Here is a 20713-nt window from a genome sequence, read left to right on the forward strand (position 1 = left end):
GAAGGCTTTTGGAAAAAGGTAGGTAATGTTGGAATAGAACGGGTTTATCTTTCCTTAAGCACTCCATTTTCTCTTTTTGGCTTATGCCTTGCTGACTCTTTGAGTCATTTTCTTTTTTTTTCTTAGGGGAACTAGAGAGACTTGACATCATTCTTTCTTGGTCATGATATTCATTTTTTCCTTCTTTGTTTTCTCCATACTTTGCACTTTTGCTTTTCTTTGAATCCCTTCAACTCTTCAATTTATTCACTTTCTTTTTGTGTTTTTCTTTTGTTCTTTCTTCCTTCATTTATTTTCTCTTTTTGTACCTTGATACCACTTTCAAACTCCTCATCTCTCCCCCAAACTTATGTTTTCGCCAATTTGCTTCTCATGAGTGTTAAGGAAAGCTCGGGTGCCAAGAGTGGATTACTACAAAACGAGTAAAGGCTTGTAACATGGTTATCAAATGAGAAAGGCTTTAGGCTCAAAAGGGTTAACTAGGGATAACATCATTTGTGGGCCATGGAAAATTTAAAAACGGTCCAAGGAGAACCCATAATCACTTCTCAAGCCAAGAAAAACATAGAATTTTGCCTAGCAGCACATTCAGGGCAAGTTCTAGACCATTCGCACTGGTACTTGGACTTGTAACAAAACATCTCACCTCTCACACAGCTGGATTGTTAAAGAGGATAGAGGTGAGGACCCACAACAACCGTATTCAAGATTGAAAATCGTTAATGGTTCAACTAAACCACTCGATGATTGCCTAAGTCAACACAAGAGTCACAAGGTCACTAACTAGAGCCATTTCTTTCAAAGAACTTGTTTTTAACCATAAACGTGTAGCTAAGTGTGTTGGTTCCAAGTGAAGCATGCTTGACCCTTTTATTCATTATTACTACTATTTTTACCTAATCATCAAAAACGAACTCAATCCCTTAAGAAGGTTGTCACGCCATCCAATCATTGGGAAGAGCCACCCGGTTCACACAAAAACCACCTTTGGAAAGAACCGTGGCATTAAGAAAACCAAAGGCTTATTTATCACTTAAACATAAAAAGAAGCTACCAAATCAACAAGAAGCTATTAAAGTAAAGAAGAAGATAAACTACTAAGAAACAAAATAAAGAAGCTATGAAGTAACTACTGAAAGCAAAAATGAATATACAAGTCGAGAATGGGAAATAAAATATATACATCAATAGAGAGGGAGGAATATATACATAATGAAAAAGAAAATAAAGATAAAAAGAGAGTATTATAGTTATTACAGGCCAATTTCATATCAAATCAAAATAGACCACCCCATGAATAAGAATAAGCATTGTCCTCAATGCTTAACAAAAATCAAAATAAGGGAGGGAAGAGAGTAAAGAGAACTCCCTATGTGGTCTTGGTGTGCATGACAACATCACCACCTTCAGGCTCCTCCAACTGGATCTCATCATCCTATGCTCGGCGAGTAACGAGGTTGGTGAACATCTGAAGCACATCCTCAGCAGTAGGAGCAGCAAGGTCTGGCTCGTCAGACTGGCCAGCTGGTGCCACTGGTGCTGCTGGGTCTGCTAGTACTGATGGATCACTAGCTGCTGCTATCTTGGTCACCTCTTTTCTCAACTTTTCCACTGATTTTCTTAAGGCCTGTGATTTCCTCATCTTCTTCACCTGTTTACTCAACTCCTCAATAGCTCCCCCATGTGCCACCAATGAATCCATGATGGTCTTGTGATTGTCCAAGATCATCTTCAATGTTTCCTCTACTAACGGAGGAACCTGTGGTGCTGCTGGGGTAGAAGACTGAGCTACAACAGTACTAGATGTCAGATAGCTTTGCAGTAGTTGTTTGCATCTAGTTGTTAAGACTCGCCAATGTTTGGGAGACTCGCAGTGCAGTGAGAAGATTTGTGGAGGAGGAAGGCACTGATATTAAAGCTGATGGTCTTGAAGATGGAGGTGGTGGCATGTCAGCTATCTCGGTGGAAGTACCGGCTGCTGTGGAAGGCATGGAAGCTTTAGAAGGCATAGCAGCAGAATCTGCAACTACCATCGATGGCTCATCAGACTGGCCTACGGTGGTAGTCGACTTACCCTTATTTTTCAGGTTACTTGGGTCCTTCAGAGAGTACCAGGAGAAGGGCTGCTTTGCTCTTACCTTCGTATCAAAGCTGTTGGGCTCCACCCCTGCATCCGTGAGATACTCCATAATAGTTTTGGGATACAGATTGGATCTTTCACCATGTCTGACAACCAGAGACATGTTGGCCGACATGATGGCACCCACATTAATTGGGTACCCGACAATGATAGATGCAACTAAGACCGCTCGGGGGATTGGAAGGTTGTTTTTATTCCGGCCTGGGTCTATGCGACTGCATACAAATGTTTGTCACCCTTTTGCTTCAAAGTTAAGGGTGTTCCACAGAATAGGAACCCTGTTGTGATCCATGGTGGTGGCGGTCCTCAAGCTGCCAGTATCTCAGCTAGCCAAGGGCGAGCTGCATCACCAAGTGCGAACATCTGTAAATACTTCACAACTCCATATCCTCGAACCCTAAATAAGTGTTCAGGGTGCCTTGATCAAATTATTCTTTAAAGTTCCGCACCTTAGTCACCTTAGTCCCCTTCTTGATATGCACTACATTGGCGTAGAACTCCCGGACTAAGTGCTCCTTGGCATCCAATATGCTTTTCGTGAATCATTTCCACCATTTTCTTTCCCGAAATTATCTTAACACATTTGGGTTGTTTCTATCCAAATCCTTCAACACAAACTGCCGCTCAAGAGTGAGCGATCTCTGCGGCCACCACTCGCGGAACCTATTGAATGTAGCCAGGCTCACAAACCTATCTTCCCAAACTTCCTTCTTCATTGACCTCTCCAGGCCTGCAACTCTGGTATCACCCCCCGACCGTCAACTGGAATATCATCATCATCATCAACTGTGATTGTTACGGCAGGGGCATGAGTAGATAAGGGCTCTGTCAAAGAGGCAGGCTCGTCTCTCAGTCGATATCTGTCCTGGGGCATCTGTGACTTTGATGGCACTGGAGGTTGCCTTTGCACTGAGTCGCCCTCCGATGCTTCCCTAGATGGGCATATGAACTTGATTCGGAGGGCTCTGGCTGTCTACCTTGACCTATTGTTGCCTTCTTACCAATCACTTTTTGCACGGAGAGTGGTAGGGTACCCCTGCCTCGGCCTCGGGAGGGTACACCCCTCCCTTTGGAAGTATCACCTCGACCTCTTGATCGAACCATTGTCTGCAATACAAAGCAACACGAGTCAGTTAAAGTGCAGAAACATACTGTCACGACCCGAAATTTCCCACCGACGGGACCGTGATGGCGCCTAACATTTCACTTGCTAGGCAAGCCAACGTTAGAAAAATCGTTAAACCAATTTCTTATTTCCATTCAGTAAATAACAATAATTAACTAAGATGAAATATAACAAGTGCGAAATATGATAAAACTGTATTAATAACTACCACCCGGATTTGGAGTCACAATTCACCAGCATTCTAGAATTTACTTCAAGTAATAGCCTGGAAGAAATACAACTGTCTGAATTAAAGAAAATAGTAGGACATAAAAGATAGATGGGGACTTCAAGGTCTGTGAACGCCGACAGATCTACCTTGAGTCTCCAGACAGCGGACCAATAGCAAATCTCGATCAACCTGAGCCGGTATCAAAATCTGCACAGAAAGTGCAGAGTGCAGCATCAGTACAATAGACCCCATGTACTGGTAAGTGTCGAACCTAACCTCGGCGAAGTAGTGACGAGTCTAGGACAAGACACCCACATATAACATGAACAGTATAATCATGCTAGTGGTAACAACAACAAATAAAGCAATAACACAAAAATAATGGGAAGGGGACATACAGTGGGGGAATACAACATAAGGAGTGAGAATAATGAAAAGACAGAATTAAATAGAAAGTTAGTAAGCGAATTGAGCAATTAAAACAACAAAGGAAAACTGGACGGCATCACCCTTCGTGCTTTTACTCTCAACCTCACCAAATAAATAAATAGAACGGCGCGGCATCATCCTTCGTGCTTTTACTGTCAACCTCACCCAAATAAATAAATAGAACGGCACGGCATAACCCTTCGTGCTTTTACTCTCAACCTCACCATATAAATAAATAGAACGACACAGTATCACCCTTCATGCTTTTACTCTCAACCTCACAATATGGATAATGCATGCACGGCATCACCCTTTGTGCTTTACACTACTCCTCACCAATCACAAAATCAATAACAACGGATAGATAAGAGTATCACAAAGAAACAAGTATTTTACCCATAATCAATAGCACAATGTAATCTCAACCTTGAATCAATATTCGAAAGTTACCAAATCTTAGTGAAACCAGATATGAGTCACCCAACATTTCAAATAACCCGCTAAGCATGGATAGTAGAATTTAAGGCTACAAAATAGACAAGAATAGAATTTCACCCGCATGCTATGACTTGACAACGACGCATAGATGCTCGTCACCTCACCTATACATCGTATTTAACAACCAAACACATAGCAAATGAACACATAATACATATTCCCTCAAGCCAAAGATAGACACGACACTTACTTTGCTCCGAAGGCCACTTAATTCTCAATCACAACTTTTCCTTTGGAATTCACTTCCAAACCACTCGTATCTATTCAAAAATGACTCAATAATATCAAATATTGCTAAAGGAATCATTTATATTTCATAAATAAAATCTCCCAAATTTTTCCTACAAAAAGTCGAAAAATCTACCCCGGGCCCGCTTCGTCAAAACCTGAGGTTCGGACCAAAATCCTTTTACCCATTCATCCCCGAGCCCGAATATATAATTAGTTTTGGAATCCGACCTCAAATTGAGGTCTAAATCCCCAAATTCCCGAAATCCCTGGTTTCTACCCTAACCCCCAATTCTACCATGAAAACTCTAGATTTTTGGTTGAAAATACAAGAAATGTAATAGGTAATTGAAAGAAAATGGTTTAGAATCACTTACCAACAATTTGGGGAAGAAATGGCTCTTGAAAAATTGCCTCTCACCGTTTGGTTTTAAAAAAAAAAAAATGAATTTTTGGCTAAAATCCCATTTTTGGATTCTGTTAAGTGCTAGGCGACAGTGTTCATTGCGTTCCCGAGAGCACTGTCGCGTTCGCGAAGGGTACTGGCTGCCAAGCCTACGCGTTTGCGAGACCCACCTCATGTTCTCGATGGTTACTCCCCCCTAGTCTTCGCTTTTGCGAGGAATCGCTCGCGTTCGCAATGAAGGAACAACTGACTCCCCCTCCCCAATGCCTAACACTATGCGTTCGCGACCAATCCTTCACGTTCGCGACCAAGCCTTCGCGATTGCGAAGAAGAAATATTCAGCTGCCCAGTTTACTCTTCGCGTTCACGAGAGTACCTTCGCGAACGCGAAGAAGGACATGCCAGAACACCTGCTGCAGCAAAATACAAGATTTCCAAAGTCCAAAATATCCCGTGGCCTATCCGAAACTCACCCGAGCCCTCGGGGCTCCAAACCAAACATACACATAAGTCTAAAAACATCATACGGATTTGCTCGCGCGATGAAATCGCCAAAATTGCACCTAGAACTACGAATTTAGCACCAAATCAAATAAAATTCTAGATAACACTTTAAAATTTCTATTTTCTAAACTGGACGTCCGAATCACGTCAAATCAACTCTGTTTCTCACCAAATTTCATAGACAAGTCTTAAATATCATAATGAACCAGTACCGGGATCCGAAACCAGAATACGAACCCGGCACTAACAATGCCAAACATCAATCAATTCTTAAAAATAATTAATTTTCAGAATTTTAATTTTTATCAAAAATTCATAACTTGAGCTAGGGACCTCTGAATTCGATTCCGGGCATACGCCCAGGTCCCATAATTCGATACGGACCCACCGGGACCGTCAAAACACGGATCCAGGCCCGTTTACCAAAAATATTGACCGAAGTCAACTAAAATCAACTTTTAAGGAATAAATTCTTATTTTCATCAATTTGCAATATAAAAGCTTTCCAGAAACCTGCCCGGACTGCGCATGCAAATTGAGGAGGATAGAAATGAGATTTTTAAGGCTTAAGAGCGCATATTTGAGTTCTAAAGCATAAGATGACCTTTTGGGTCATCACACATGCTGTAAAAAGTTGCAGACAACACAATATGCAAATGTGAAAGTACGGTCCGCACAATTCTGAAAAATCGCCTCTCACCGTTTGGTTTTTGAGAAAATGAATTTTTTGCTAAAATCCCGTTTTTGGATTCTGTTAAGTGCTGGGAGACAGTGTTGATCGCATTGGCGAGAGCACTGTCGCGTTCGCGAAGGGTACTGGCTGCAAAGCCTATGCGTTTGCGAGACCCACCTCGCATTCGCGATGGTTACTCCCCCTGGCCTTCGCGTTCACGAGGCATTGCTCATGTTTGCGATGAAGGAACGGCTGACTCCCCCTCCCCAATGCCTAACACTACGCGTTCGCGATGGGCTTGTCGCGTTCGCGAAGGGTAACGCCCCCAAGCCTTCGCGTTCGCGAAGAAGAAATATTCAGCTGCCCAGTTTACTCTTCGCGTTCGCGAGAGTACCTTCGCGAACGCGGAGAAGGACATGCCAGAACACTTGCTGCAGCAAAATACAAGATTTCCAAAGTCCAAAACACCCCGCGGCCTATCCGAAACTCACCCGAGCCCTCGGGGCTCCAAACCAAACATGCACACAAGTTTAAAAATATCATACGAACTTGCTCGCGCGATGAAATTACCAAAATAGCACCTAGAACTACGAATTTAGCACCAAATCAAATGAAATTCTCAAGAACACTTTAAAATTTCTATTTTCTCAATTGGACGTCCGAATCACGTCAAATCAACTCCGTTTCTCACCAAATTTCGCAGACAAGTCTTAAATATCATAAAGAACCTGTACCGGGCTCCAGAAAAAGAATACGGACACGACACTAACAATGCCAAACATCAATCAATTCTTAAAAACAATTAATTTTCAGAATTTTAATTTTCATCAAAAATTCATAACTTGAGCTAGGAACCTCCGAATTCGATTCCGGGCAAATGCCAAGGTCCCATAATTTGATACGGACCCATCTGACCCGTCAAAATATGGATCCGAGCCCGTTTACCAAAAATGTTGACCGAAGTCAACTAAAATTAACTTTTAAGGCATAAGTTCTTATTTTCATCAATTTTCAACATAAAAGCTTTCCGGAAACCTGCCCAGACTGCGTACGCAAATCGAGGAGGGTAAAAATAAGATTCTTAAGGCTTAAGAGCGCAGATTCGAGTTCTAAAGCATAAGATGACCTTTTGGGTCATCACATTCTCCACCTCTAAAACAACCGTTCATCCTCGAACGGACATAGAAAAGTACCTGGGCTGGTAAAAAGGTGGGGATATCTACTCTGCATATCGGACTCGGAACTCCCAAGTAGCTGCCTCAATAGGCTGACCTCTCCACTGCGCTCGAACTGAAGGGTAACTCTTTGATCTCAACTAGCGAACTTGCCGGGCTAGAATTGCCACCGGCTCCTCCTCCTAAGTCAAATCCTTGTCCAATTGGACAGAGCTAAAATCTAACACATGGGACGGATCGCCGTGATACTTTCGAAGCATGGACACATGGAATACCGGATGAACAACTGCTAAACTAGGTGGCAACGCAAGCCTGTAAGCCACCTCTCCCACTCTCTCCAGAATCTAAAAGGTCTGATATACCTAGGGCTCAACTTGCCCTTCTTTCCGAACCTCATTACACCCTTCATAGGTGATGCCCGAAGTAACACTCTCTCTCCGACCATGAATGCAACATCACGAACTCTACGGTTGGCATAACTCTTCTGCCTGGACTGAGCTGTGTGAAGTCGATCCTGAATAATCTTGACCTTATCCAAGGCATCCTGTACTAAGTCTGTTCCCAACAACCGAGCCTCTCTCGACTCGAACCACCCAACTGGCGACCGACACCGCCTACCATGTAATGCCTCATAGGGAGCCATCTGAATGCTTGACTGGTAGCTGTTGTTATAGGCAAACTCTGCAAGGGGCAAGAAACCTCCGAAGTCTATAACACAAGAGCAGAGCATTTCCTCCATGATCTGAATAGTACGCTCGGACTGCCCATCCGTCTGAGGATGGAATGTTGTGCTCAACTCAACCCGCATACCCAACTCATGCTGTACTGCCCTCCAAAGTGCGAGGTAAACTGCGTACCTCGATCAGAAATGATAGACACAGGCACACCGTGGAGACGGATAATCTCCTGAATATAAATCCCTGCTAACCGCTCCGAGGAATCGGTAACTGCCACAGGAATGAAGTGCGCTGACTTAGTCAGCTTGTCCACAATGACCCAAACTGCATCGAACTTCCTCTGAGTCCGTGGGAGTCCTACAACAAAATTCATAGTAATACGCTCCCACTTCCACTCAGGAATTTCTAACCTCTAAAGTAAACCACCAGGTCTCTAATGCTCACACTTTACCTGCTGGCAATTTAGGCATCGAGCTACATAGGCAACTATGTCCTTCTTCATTCGCCTCAACCAATAATGCTGCCTCAAGTCCTGATACGTCTTGGCGGCGCCCAGATGAACAGAATACCGGGAACTGTGGGACTCTTCAAGGATCACCTCACAAAGTTCATCCACATTAGGCACACAAATACAACCCTGCATCCTCAAAACTCCGTCATCTCCAACAGTAACCTGCTTGGCACCCCCGTGCCGCACTGTGTCTCTAAGGACAAGTAAATGAGGATCATCATCCTATCGATCTCTGATGCATTCAAACAAAGAAGACCGAGCAACTGTACAAGCTAGAACACAGCTGGGCTCAGAAATATCTAACCTTACGAACTGGTTGGCCAAGGCCTGAACATCCAATGCAAGCGGTCTCTCACCAACTGGAATATATGCAAGGCTACCCATACTGACTGACTTTCTACTCAAAGTGTCAGCCACCACGTTGGCCTTCCCATGATGATATAATATGGTGATATCACAGTCTTTCAATAGCTCCAGCCACCTCCTCTACATCAAATTGATTTCCTTCTGCTTGAACAAATACTGCAAGCTCTGATGATCAGTGAATACCTCACATGGCACGCCGTAAAGGTAGTGCCTCCAAATCTTCAGCGCGTGAACAATGGCTGCCAGCTCTAGATCATGAACAGGGTAATTCTTCTCGTAAACCTTCATCTGTCGTGAAGCATATGCAATAACCTTACCACCCTGCATCAATACCGCACCCAAACCAATACGAGATGCGTCACAATATACTGTATAAGATCTTGAACCTGTGGGTAACACCAATACCGGTGCCGTGGTCAAAGTAGTTTAGAGCTTCTGAAAGCTCGCTTCACACTCGTCTAACCACCTGAACGGGGCACCCTTCTGGGTCAATCTGGTTAACGAGGCTGCTATGGATGAAAACCCCTCCATAAATCGATGGTAATAGCCCGCCAAACCCAGGAATCTACGGATCTCTGTAGCTGATGTGGGTTTAGGCCAGTTCTGGACTGCCTCAATCTTCTTATGATCCACCTGAATACCCTCTGCTGATACAACGTGACCCGAGAAAGCAACTGAACTCAACCAAAACTCGCATTTTTAGAACTTAGCATATAACTGACTGTCTTTCAGAGTCTCTGAAGAATGATCTGAAGGTGCTGCTCATGCTCCTCTCGACTGTGGGAGTAGATCAAGATATCATCAATAAACACAACCACAAAGGAATCCAAGTAGGGTTTGAACACCTGGTTTATCAAATCCATGAATGCTACTGGGGCATTTGTCAGCCCAAATGACATCACTAGAAACTCATAATGCCCATACCGAGTTTGAAAAGCTGTCTTAGGAACATCGGATGCCCTAATCCTCAACTGATGGTAGCCAGATCTCAAATCAATCTTCGAAAACACCTTGGCACCCTAAAGCTGATCAAATAAATCATCAATCCTCGGCAATGGATACTTGTTCTTGATGGTGACTTTGTTCAACTGCCGATAATCTATACACATCCTCATCAATCCATCTTTCTTCTTCACAAACAACGCAGGTGTACCCCAGGGCGAGACACTAGGTCTAATGAAGCCCTTAGCAAGCAAATCTTGCAACTGCTCCTTCAATTCTTTCAATTCTGGCGGGGCCATGCGATATGGCGAAATGGAAATAGGCTGAGTGCCCGGAGCCAAATCAATGCAGAAATCAATATCCCTGTCGGGTGGCATCCCCGGCAGGTCTGCAGGAAATGCCTCTGGAAACTCACGAACAACCGACACCGAATCTATGGAAGGAACCTCTGCACTAGAATCGCGGACATAAGCCAAATAAACTAGACCACCCTTCTCGACCATATGCCGAGCCTTCACATAAGAGATAACCCTGCTGGCAGAATGGCCAAGAGTTCCTCTCCACTTTAATCGAGGCAACCCCTATAAGGCTAAGGTCACTGTCTTAGCGTGACAATCTAATATAAGGTGACAACCAATCCATACCCAGTATGACATCAAATCAACCATGTCGAGAAGTAGAAGATCTACACGAGTCTCAAGACTCCCAAGTGTGACCACACACGAACGATAAACACGATCTACAAAAATAGCATCTCCCACTGGTGTGGACACATACACAAGAGCACTCAAAGAATCACGTGGCACAACCAAATAGGAAGCAAAATAGGATGACACATAGGAGTAAGTAGATCCCGGATCAAATAGAACTGAAGCATCTCTACTGCAAACTGAAACAGTACCTGTGATAACAGCGTCAGATGACTTAGCCTCAGGCCTGGCTTGGAAAGCATAACACTGGGGTTTGGCCCCACCACCCTGAACTACATCCCTGGGACAGCCTTTAACTGGCTGGTCTCCACCTCTAACGGCCTGACCTTCACCTCTAACAGTCTAGCCTCTACCTCTGGCTGTCTGACCCCTGCCTCTGACTGGCTGAGCAGGTGGTGTAGCAACTGGTGTCGGGACCATGGCACGGGAACTCTGATGTTGTGAGCTGCCCGTTGAGGGCAAAATCTAGCAATGTGACTCGGATCACCACAAGTATAAAATAACTTCGGCTGCTGTGATTGCTGACCCTGAAACTGATCTTGTCGACCTGAATAACCACCCTGATAACTCTAGAGTGGAGGTGCACTAATAGGAGCTGGTGGTGTACTATAGGCTAGCTGGTCGGAATAATGCATCTGAGGGCCACGACCACCTGAGGCACCATGGGATGCCTGGAGCGCTGAATGAAATGGCCTGGGAGGATGGCCTCTACCAAAAGTACTCCAGCCTCTAGGTGAGGCACCACTGAACTCACCGGAATGATGAGGTCTCTTGTCAAACCCCTGACCTCCCTAAGTAAGAACCAGTTTGACTCATTTGGTGACATTAGCAGCCGCCTGAAAATAAATTTCACTCCTAGTCTCCTTAGCTATCTTCAATCTGTTACGCTGAGCAAATCCATCAATAAACCTCATCACCCTCTCTCTATCGGTAGGAAGAAGAAGAATAGCATGACGGGCCAAATCCACAAAACGGGTCTCATACTGAGTAATAGTCATACTGCCCTGTTGGGGACGATCAAACTGACGACGACGCTCCTCTCTCAATCTGATAGGCAGAAACTTCTCTATGAAGAGCTAAGAGAACTGGTCTTAAGTAAGAGCAGGCGACCCAGCTGGTCTGGTCAACAAGTAATCTCTCCACCATTTCTTGGCGGAACCAGTCATCTGAAATGCAGCAAAATCGACCCTATTGGTCTCCACTATACCCATGTTCCGTAAAACCTCGTGAAAACTGTCAAGATACTCCTGGGGATCCTCTAAAGGAGCACCACTGATGTGAACAGGAAAGATCTTGATAAACCTGTCCAATCTCCATAAAGCCTCAAAAGACATAGCTGGCCCATCTTCGACCTGTGCCACAATAACCGGATGAACTAATCTGACTGGCTGAGCTGCTGGAGCCTGATACTGGGGAGTTATCTGCTCCGGAGTAGGAGTGGTGGGAGTCTGGGCTCCTCCTCTATCCTGAGAGACTGCTGGTGCCATGGGAAATGCGCCAGTCTAGGCCACACTCTCCATAAGGCCCACCAAACGGACCAAAGCGTCCTGAAGTACTGGGGTAGCAATGAACCCCTCCGTAACTTGAGCTGGTCCGGCAGGAACAGTCTGGGATGGAACCTCTTCATCAAGCTCTATCTGAGGCTCCACTGCTGGGGCTGCTGCTCGGGCCCTAGGCTGAGCCCTGCCCCTGCCTCGGCCTTTGGCACGGCCTCGTCCTCGACCTCTGCCCCACATAGGAGCTGTCACTGGAGGCTCTGGCTGCTGCTCAGCTGAGGAAGCGGTACGTGTTCTCGCCATCTACGAGAGAATAAGAGTAGAAGAGTTTGATCAGTATTAAGAAAGCAAAATCGCCTGACAGAGAAGAATAGAAGTGAAACTTGTTCCTAAACTTCATAGCCTGAAAGATAAGCACAAAAGTCTTTGTACCATTCCTCCACACTCTACTAAGCTTGCTCGTGAATCGTGAGACCTAGGAAACCTAGTGCTCTGATACCAATTGTTACGACCCAAAATTTTCCACCGACGGGACCGTGATGGCGCCTAATATTTTACATGCTAGGCAAGCCAACGTTAGAAAAATCATTAAACCAATTCCTTATTTCCTTTCAATAAATAACAATAATTAACTAAGATGAAATATAATAAGTGCGCAATATCATAAAACTGTATTAATTACTACCACCCGGATCTGGAGTCACAATTCATGACCATTCTAGAATTTACTACAAATAATAGCCTGAAAGAATACAACTGTCTGAATGAAAGGAAATAGTGGGACATAAAAGATAGACGGGGACTTCAAGGTTTGTGAATGCCGACAGATCTACCTTGAGTCTCCGGACAGTGGACCAATAGCAAATCTCGATCAACCTAAGCCGGTATCAAAATCTGCACAGAAAGGGCTGAGTGCAGCATCAGTACAACCGACTCCATGTACTGATAAGTGTCGAGCCTAACCTCGGCGAAGCAGTGACGAGGCTAGGACAAGACACCCACATATAACCTGTACAGTATAATCATGCTAGTGGCAACAATAGTAAATAAAGCAATAACACAGAAATAATGGGAAGGGGACATACAGTGGGGGAATACAACATAAGGAGTGAGAATAATGAAAAGACAGAATTAAACAGAAAGTCCTTAAACGAATTGAGCAATTAAAACAACAAAGGAAAACTGCACGGCATCACCCTTCGTGCTTTTACTCTCAACCTCACCAAATAAATAAATAGAACGGCATGGCATCACCCTTCGTGCTTTTACTCTCAACCTCACCCAAATAAATAAATAGAACGGCACAACATCACCCTTCGTGCTTTTACTCTCAACCTCAAAATATGGATAATGCATGCACACATCACCCTTCGTGCTTTACACTCCTCCTCGCCAATCCCTGAATCAATAACAATGGATAGATAAGAGTATCACAAAGAAACCAGTATTTTACCCATAATCAATAGAACAATGTAATCTCAACCTTGAATCAATATTCGAAAGTTACCAAATCTCAGTGAAACTAGATATGAATCACCTAACATTTCAAGTAACCCGCTAAGCATGGATAGTAGAATTTAAGGCTACAAAATAGACAAGAATAAAATTTCACTCGCATGGTATGACTCGACAATGATGCATAGATGCTCGTAACCTCACCTATACATCATATTTAATAACCAAACACGTACCAAATGAACACATAATACCTATTCCCTCAAGCCAAAGTTAGACACGACACTTACCTTGCTCCGAAGGCCACTTAATTCTCAATCACAGCTTTTCCTTTGGAATTCACTTCCAAACCACTCGTATCTATTCAAAAATGACTCAATAATATCAAATATTGCTAAAGGAATCATTTTTTCCTCCAAAAAGTCGAAAAATCGACCCCGGGCCCGCTTGGTCAAAACCCGAGGTTCGGACCAAAATCCTTTTACCCATTCATCCCCGAGCCCGAATATATAATTGGTTTTGGAATCCGGCCTAAAATTGAGGTCTAAATCGCCAAATTCCCGAAATCCCTAGTTTCTACCCTATCCTCTAATTCTACCGTGAGAACTCTAGATTTTAGGTTAAAAATTCAAGAAATGTAATGGGTAATTGAAAGAAAATGGTTCAGAATCACTTACCAAAATCGCCTCTCATCGTTTGGTTTTTGAGAATATGAATTTTTGGCTAAAATCCTGTTTTTGGATTCTATTAAGTGTTGGGCGACAATGTTCATCGCGTTCACGAGAGTACTGTCGTGTTCGCGAAGGGTACTGGTTGCCAAGCCTACGCATTCATAAGACCCAAATCGCGTTCGCGATGGTTACTCCCACCTGGCCTTCACGTTCGCGAGGCATTGCTCGCGTTCGCGATGAAGGAACGGCTGACTTCCCCTCCCCAATGCCTAACACTACGCGTTCGCGATGGGCTTGTCGCGTTCGCGAAGGGTAACGCCCCCATCGCGTTGCGTTCGCGACCAAGCCTTCGTGTTCGCGAAGAAGAAATTTTTAGCTACCCAGTTTACTCTTCGCATTCGCGAGTGTACCTTCGCGAACGCGAAGAAGGACATGCCAGAACACCTGCTGCAGCAAAATACCAGATTTCCAAAGTCCAAAACATCCCGTGGCCTATCCGAAACTCCCCCGAGCCCTCGGGGATCCAAAACGAACATGCACACAAGTCTAAAAATATCATACGAACTTGCTCGCGCGATCAAATCGCCACAATAACACCTAGAACTACGAATTTAGCACCAAATCAAATGAAATTCTCAAGAACACTTTCAAATTTCTTTTTTCTCAACTGGACGTCCGAATCATATCAAATCAATTCCGTTTCTCACCAAATTTCATAGATAAGTCTTAAATATCATAATGAACCTATACCAGGCTCCGGAATCAGAATACGGACCCGACATAAACAATGCCAAACACCAATCAATTCTTAAAAATAATTAATTTTCATACTTTTAATTTTGATCAAAAATTGATAACTTGAGCTAGGTCCCATAATTCAATACGGACCCACCGGGACCGTCAGAACACGGATCTGGGTCCGTTTATCAAAAATATTCACCGAAGTCAACTAAAATTAACTTTTAAGGCATAAATTCTTATTTTCATCAATTTTCAACATAAAATCTTTCTGAAAACCTGCCCGGATTGCGCACGCAAATCGAGGAGGATAAAAATAATATTTTTAAGGCTTAAGAGTGCAGATTCAAGTTCTAAAGCATAAGATGACCTTTCGGGTCATCACATACCCATGTTCCGTAAAACCTCGTGACAGCGGTCATGATACTCCTGAGGATCCTCTGAAGGAGCACCACTGAAGTGAACAGGAAAGAGCTTGATAAACCTGTCCAATCTCCATAAAGACTTAGAAGACATAGCTGGCCCATCTCTAACCTGTGCCGCAATAACCAGCTAAACTAATCCGACTGGCTGAGCTGTTGGAGCCTGATACTGGGGAGCTATCTGCTCCGGAGCGGGAGTGGTGGGAGTCTGGGCTCCTCCTCCAGCCTGAGAGAATACTGGTGCCATGGGAAATGCGCCAGTCTGGGCCACACTCTCCATAAGGCCCACCAAACGGCCCAAAGCGTCCTGAAGTACTAGCGTAGCAATGAACCCCTCCGGAACCTGAGCTGGTCTGGCAGGAACAGTCTGGGCTGGAACTTCCTCGTCAAGCTCTATCTGAGGCTCCACTGATGGGGCTACTGCTCGGGCCCTAGGTAGAGCCCTGCCCCTACCTCGGCTTCTGGCACGACCTTGGCCTCTGGCACGACCTCGGCCTCGACCTCTGCCCTGCGTAGGAGCTGTCACTGGAGGCTCTGGCTGCAGCTCAGGAGAGGAAGTGGTGCGTGTTCTCGCCATCTGCGAGAGAATAAGAGTAGAAGAGTTCAATCAATATTGAGAAAACAAAATCACACGACAGAGAAGAATAGAAGTGAAACTTGTTCCTAAACTTCATAGCCTCTAGAAGATAAGCACAGACGTCTCCGTACCGATCTTCCAGACTCTACTAAGCTTGCTCATGAATCGTGAGACTTAGGAAACCTAGTGCTTTGATACCAACTGTCATGACCCGAAATTTCCCACCGACGGGACCGTGATGGCGCCTAATATTTCACTTTCTAGTCAAGCCAACGTTAGAAAAATCGTTAAACCAATTCCTTATTTCCATTCAGTAAATAACAATAATTAACTAAGATAAAATATAATAAGTGTGGAATATCATAAAACTGTATTAATTACTACCACCTGGATCTGGAGTCACTATTCAGGAGCATTCAAGAATTTACCACAAGTAATAGCGTGAAAGAAATACAATTGTTTGAATGAAAGAAAACAGAAGGACATAAAAGATAGACGGGGACTTCAAGGTCCATGAACGCCAACAGATCTACCTTGAGTATCCGGACAGCGGACCAATAGCAAATCTCGATCAACCTGAGCCGGTATCAAAATTTGCAGAGAAAGTACAGAGTGCAGCATCAGTACAACCGACCCTATGTACTGGTAAGTGTCGAGCCTAACCTCGGTGAAGTAGTGACGAGGCTAGGACAAGACACCCACATATAACCTGAACAGTATAATCATGCCTGTGGAAACAATGGTAAATAAAGCAATAACGCAGAAATAATGGGAAGGGGACATATAGTGGGGGGATACAACATAAGGAGTGAGAATAATGAAAAAACAGAATTAAACAGAAAGTCCTTAAATGAATTGAGCAATTAAAACAACAAAGGAAAACTGCACGGCATCACCCTTCATGCTTTCACTCTCAACCTCACCAAATAAATAAATAGAACGACACAGCATCACCCTTCGTGCTTTTACTCTCAACCTCGCCCAAATAAATAAATAGAACGGTACGGCATCACCCTTCATGGTTTTACTCTCAACCTCACAATATGGATAATGCATGCACGGCATCACCCTTCGTGCTTTACACTCCTCCTCACCAATCACAGAATCAATAACAACGGATAGATAAGAGTATCACAAAGAAACCAGTATTTTACACATAATCAATAGCACAATGTAATCTCAACCTTGAATCAATATTCGAAATTTACCAAATCTCAGTGAAACCATATATGAGTCACCCAGCATTTCAAATAACCCGCTAAGCATGGATAGTAGAATTTAAGGCTATAAAATAGACAAGAATAGAATTTCACTCGCATGCTATGACTCGACAACGATGCATACATGCTCGTCACCTCACTATACATCGTATTTAACAACCAAACACGTAGAAAATGAACACATAATACCTATTCCCTCAAGCCAAAGTTAGACACGACACTTACCTTGCTCTGAAGGCCACTTAATTCTCAATCACAACTTTTCCTTTGGATTTCACCTCCAAACTACTCGTATCTATTCAAAAATGACTCAATAATATCAAATATTGCTAAAGGAGTCATTCATATTTCATAAATTAAATTTCCCAATTTTTTCCTCCAAAAAGTCAAAAAATCAACCTCGGGCCCGCTTGGTCAAAACCCAAGGTTCAGACCAAAATCCTTTTAGCCATTCATCCGCGAGCCCGAATATATAATTGGTTTTGGAATCCGACCTCAAATTGAGGTCTAAATCCCCAAATTCCCGAAATTCCTAGTTTCTACCCTAACCCCTAATTCTACCATGAAAACTCTAGATTTTAGGTTGAAAATTCAAAAAATGTAATGGGTAATTGAAAGAAAATGGTTTAGAATCACATACCAACAATTTGGGGAAGAAATGGCTCTTGAAAAATCGCCTCTCACCGTTTGGTTTTTGAAAAAATGAATTTTTGGCTAAAATTCCGTTTTTGGATTCTGTTAAGTGCTGGGCGACAGTGTTCATTGTGTTCGCGAGAGCACTGTTGCATTCGCAAGAGCACTGTCGCGTTCGCGAAGGGTACTGGCTGCCAAGCCTACGCGTTCGCGAGACCCACATCGCGTTCGCGATGGTTACTCCCCCTGGCCTTCGCGTTCGCGAGGCATTGCTCGCGTTCGCGATGAAGGAACGACTGACTCCCCCTCCGAAGAAGGACATGCCAGAACACCTGCTGCAGCAAAATATTAGATTTCCAAAGTTTAAAACATCTCGTGGCCTATCCGAAACTCACCCGAGCCCTCGGGGCTCCAAACCAAACATGCACACAAGTGTAAAAACATTATACAAACTTGCTCGCGTGATCAAATCGCCAAAATAGCACCTAGAACTACGAATTTAGCACCAAATCAAATGAAATTCTCAAGAACACTTTAAAATTTCTATTTTCTCAACTGGACGTCTGAATCACGTCAAATCAACTCCATTTCTCACAAAATTTCACAGACAAGTCTTAAATATCATAATGAACCTGTATCGGGCTCCGAAACCAGAATGCGGACCCGGCACTAACAATGCCAAACATCAATCAATTCTTAAAAATAATTAATTTTCAGACTTTTAATTTTCATCAAAAATTCATAACTTGAGCTAGGGACCTCCGAATTCGATTCCGAGCATACGCCCAGGTCCCATAATTCGATACGGACCCACCGGGACCGTCAAAACCCGGATTCGGGCCCGTTTACGAAAATATTGATCGAAGTCAACTAAAATTAATTTTTAAGGCATAAATTCTTATTTTCATCAATTTTCAACATAAAAGCTTTCCGTAAACCTTCCCGGATTGTGCATGAAAATCGAGGAGGGTAAAAATAAGATTTTTAAGGCTTAAGGGCGCAGATTCGAGTTCTAAAGAATAAGATGACCTTTTGGGTCATCACACATGCTGTAAAAAGTTACAGACAATACAGTATGCAAATGTGAAAGTATGGTCCGCACATTTCTCAGTGCGGACCGCACACTTTTGAAGTGAGGCCGCACAATTGAAGTGCGGACAACACAATTGTGAGTGCGGTGGCACAATTCCAGGCCCAGTAATACCAATTCTCTGAAGTTTGGATCTGCAGTCGCATAAATTTTTCTGCGGCCGTAGGTCATTTTCTACGGACCACATATTTTTGAGTGCGGTCCGCACATTGAATGCACAGACTTGCCCTAAAACTAGGGATCTGCGGACCGCACAATTTCATGTACGACCGCACAATTCAAAATTATACGTCACTGAACTTAGGTTTTTCAATATTTTGCACAATTTTGACATAGTATTGACAGACTAGACATGATACATGATTTACCCAACCCCCAATGAGTACATATGAAATTACCCACACAATTTTAAGCACACATGATGAATCATCTGACATTTAGGCCTAAAAAAACTATACTAATTAAGGACAAAAACTAAGAAAATTTTGAAATTCTAAACACAAATTGAACATACCAGTGATGAGGGATGCAGGGGAGAATCTAGGACGATGAAATGAGTGTGATGTTTGAAACAATTTTTGTGCACTGTGCTTGCTTAGATGCCAAGAGTTCAAAGTGCTAAAGTTTGGAACAGTGAGTGGAGGGCATGTTTATAGGTTGACCAATTTAGGTCAAAATGTGCAGCTGAGTGCGGCCGCACAATTTTGTGTGCGGTCCGCACTCTGTACCTAGTCCCTCTGAAGATCTGCGATCCGTAAAAAATTGAGTACGGCCACAGATATTTGTACGGGCCGCAGAATTACAAGTGCGGCCACAGATTGGCCATTTCTCTGCAATTTCAAACATCAGAGAGTTTGCATTTTTGGGTCTCCAGTTGTGCGACCGCACAAAGAATTGTGCGGTCGCTGACTCCTTTCTGCTGTGGCATGCAAGATTGTGCGGTCCGCACTGTTTCAACACTTAGCCATTTTTTCGAGCACAGTTCCTACAAAGCACACTCATTCCTGCAATTCACTTCAAAACCAGTTAGAACAAAACAAAACCTATCTGAAAAAGAAGAAAAAGAAGAATAAAAAGAAATATGGGTTGCCTCCCAAGAAGCACCTGATTTAACGTCGCGGCATGACGTAGATTACCATCAATCACTTGAAATGAATTAATGCCATGATGTGGCCATCATCAACCTTTCCAAGATAATTCTTCACCCGGTGACCATTGAGTCTAAACACTTCATCATTTTTATTCTTCAAGTTTAATGCAATAAAGGGTGTCACCTTCACAACCTCAAACGGACCACTCCACTTAGACTTGAACATTCCCTGAAACATCCGTAACTGAGAATTGAATAGTAACACAAGATCACCTTCTTTGAAATCCTTGTTCCGGATGTACTTGTCATGGATGTACTTCATCTTCTCCTTGTATAAGGAAGAATTTTTATATGCATGGTACCGAAATTCATCAATCTCATTCAATTGTGCCACCCTCAGGTTAGCAGCGACATCCCACTCAAGATTAAGCTTCTTAAATGCCCACATAGCCTTATGCTCAAGTTCAACCGGAAGGTTACAAGCTTTCCCGAACACCAACCGGTATGGAGACATCCCAGTCAGAGTTTTGTAAGCCGTCCTATAAGCCCATAGATCATCATCAAGTTTCTTCGACCAATTCGTCCGATTGGCATTCACGGTCTTTGACAAAATACTCTTGATCTCCCGGTTGGAGACTTCCACTTATCCGTTTGCTTGAGGATGATAGGGGGTCGAGACTTTGTGAGTGACACCATACTTGGTGAGTAAGGTATCAAAATCTTTG

At 43.6% G+C, this 20713-nt stretch overlaps 1 protein-coding gene across 1 annotated transcript; it reads right to left on the reverse strand.

The window, feature by feature from the left end:
• Positions 1 to 20040: 20040 nt before the first annotated feature.
• LOC138904619 (uncharacterized) lies at positions 20041 to 20502 on the reverse strand. The gene has a single exon (XM_070193123.1). It carries the CDS (start codon positions 20500 to 20502, stop codon positions 20041 to 20043), a length of 462 nt encoding a protein of 153 aa, XP_070049224.1.
• Positions 20503 to 20713: the final 211 nt, after the last annotated feature.

The sequence above is a fragment of the Nicotiana tomentosiformis genome, chromosome 1, assembly GCF_000390325.3.
Source record: "Nicotiana tomentosiformis chromosome 1, ASM39032v3, whole genome shotgun sequence".
NCBI lineage: Eukaryota > Viridiplantae > Streptophyta > Magnoliopsida > Solanales > Solanaceae > Nicotiana > Nicotiana tomentosiformis.

Coding starts and splice junctions, on each gene's coding strand:
- LOC138904619 (XM_070193123.1), bottom strand. CDS start 20,502: ATGTCTCCATACCGGTTGGTGTTCGGGAAAGCTTGTAACCTTCCGGTT.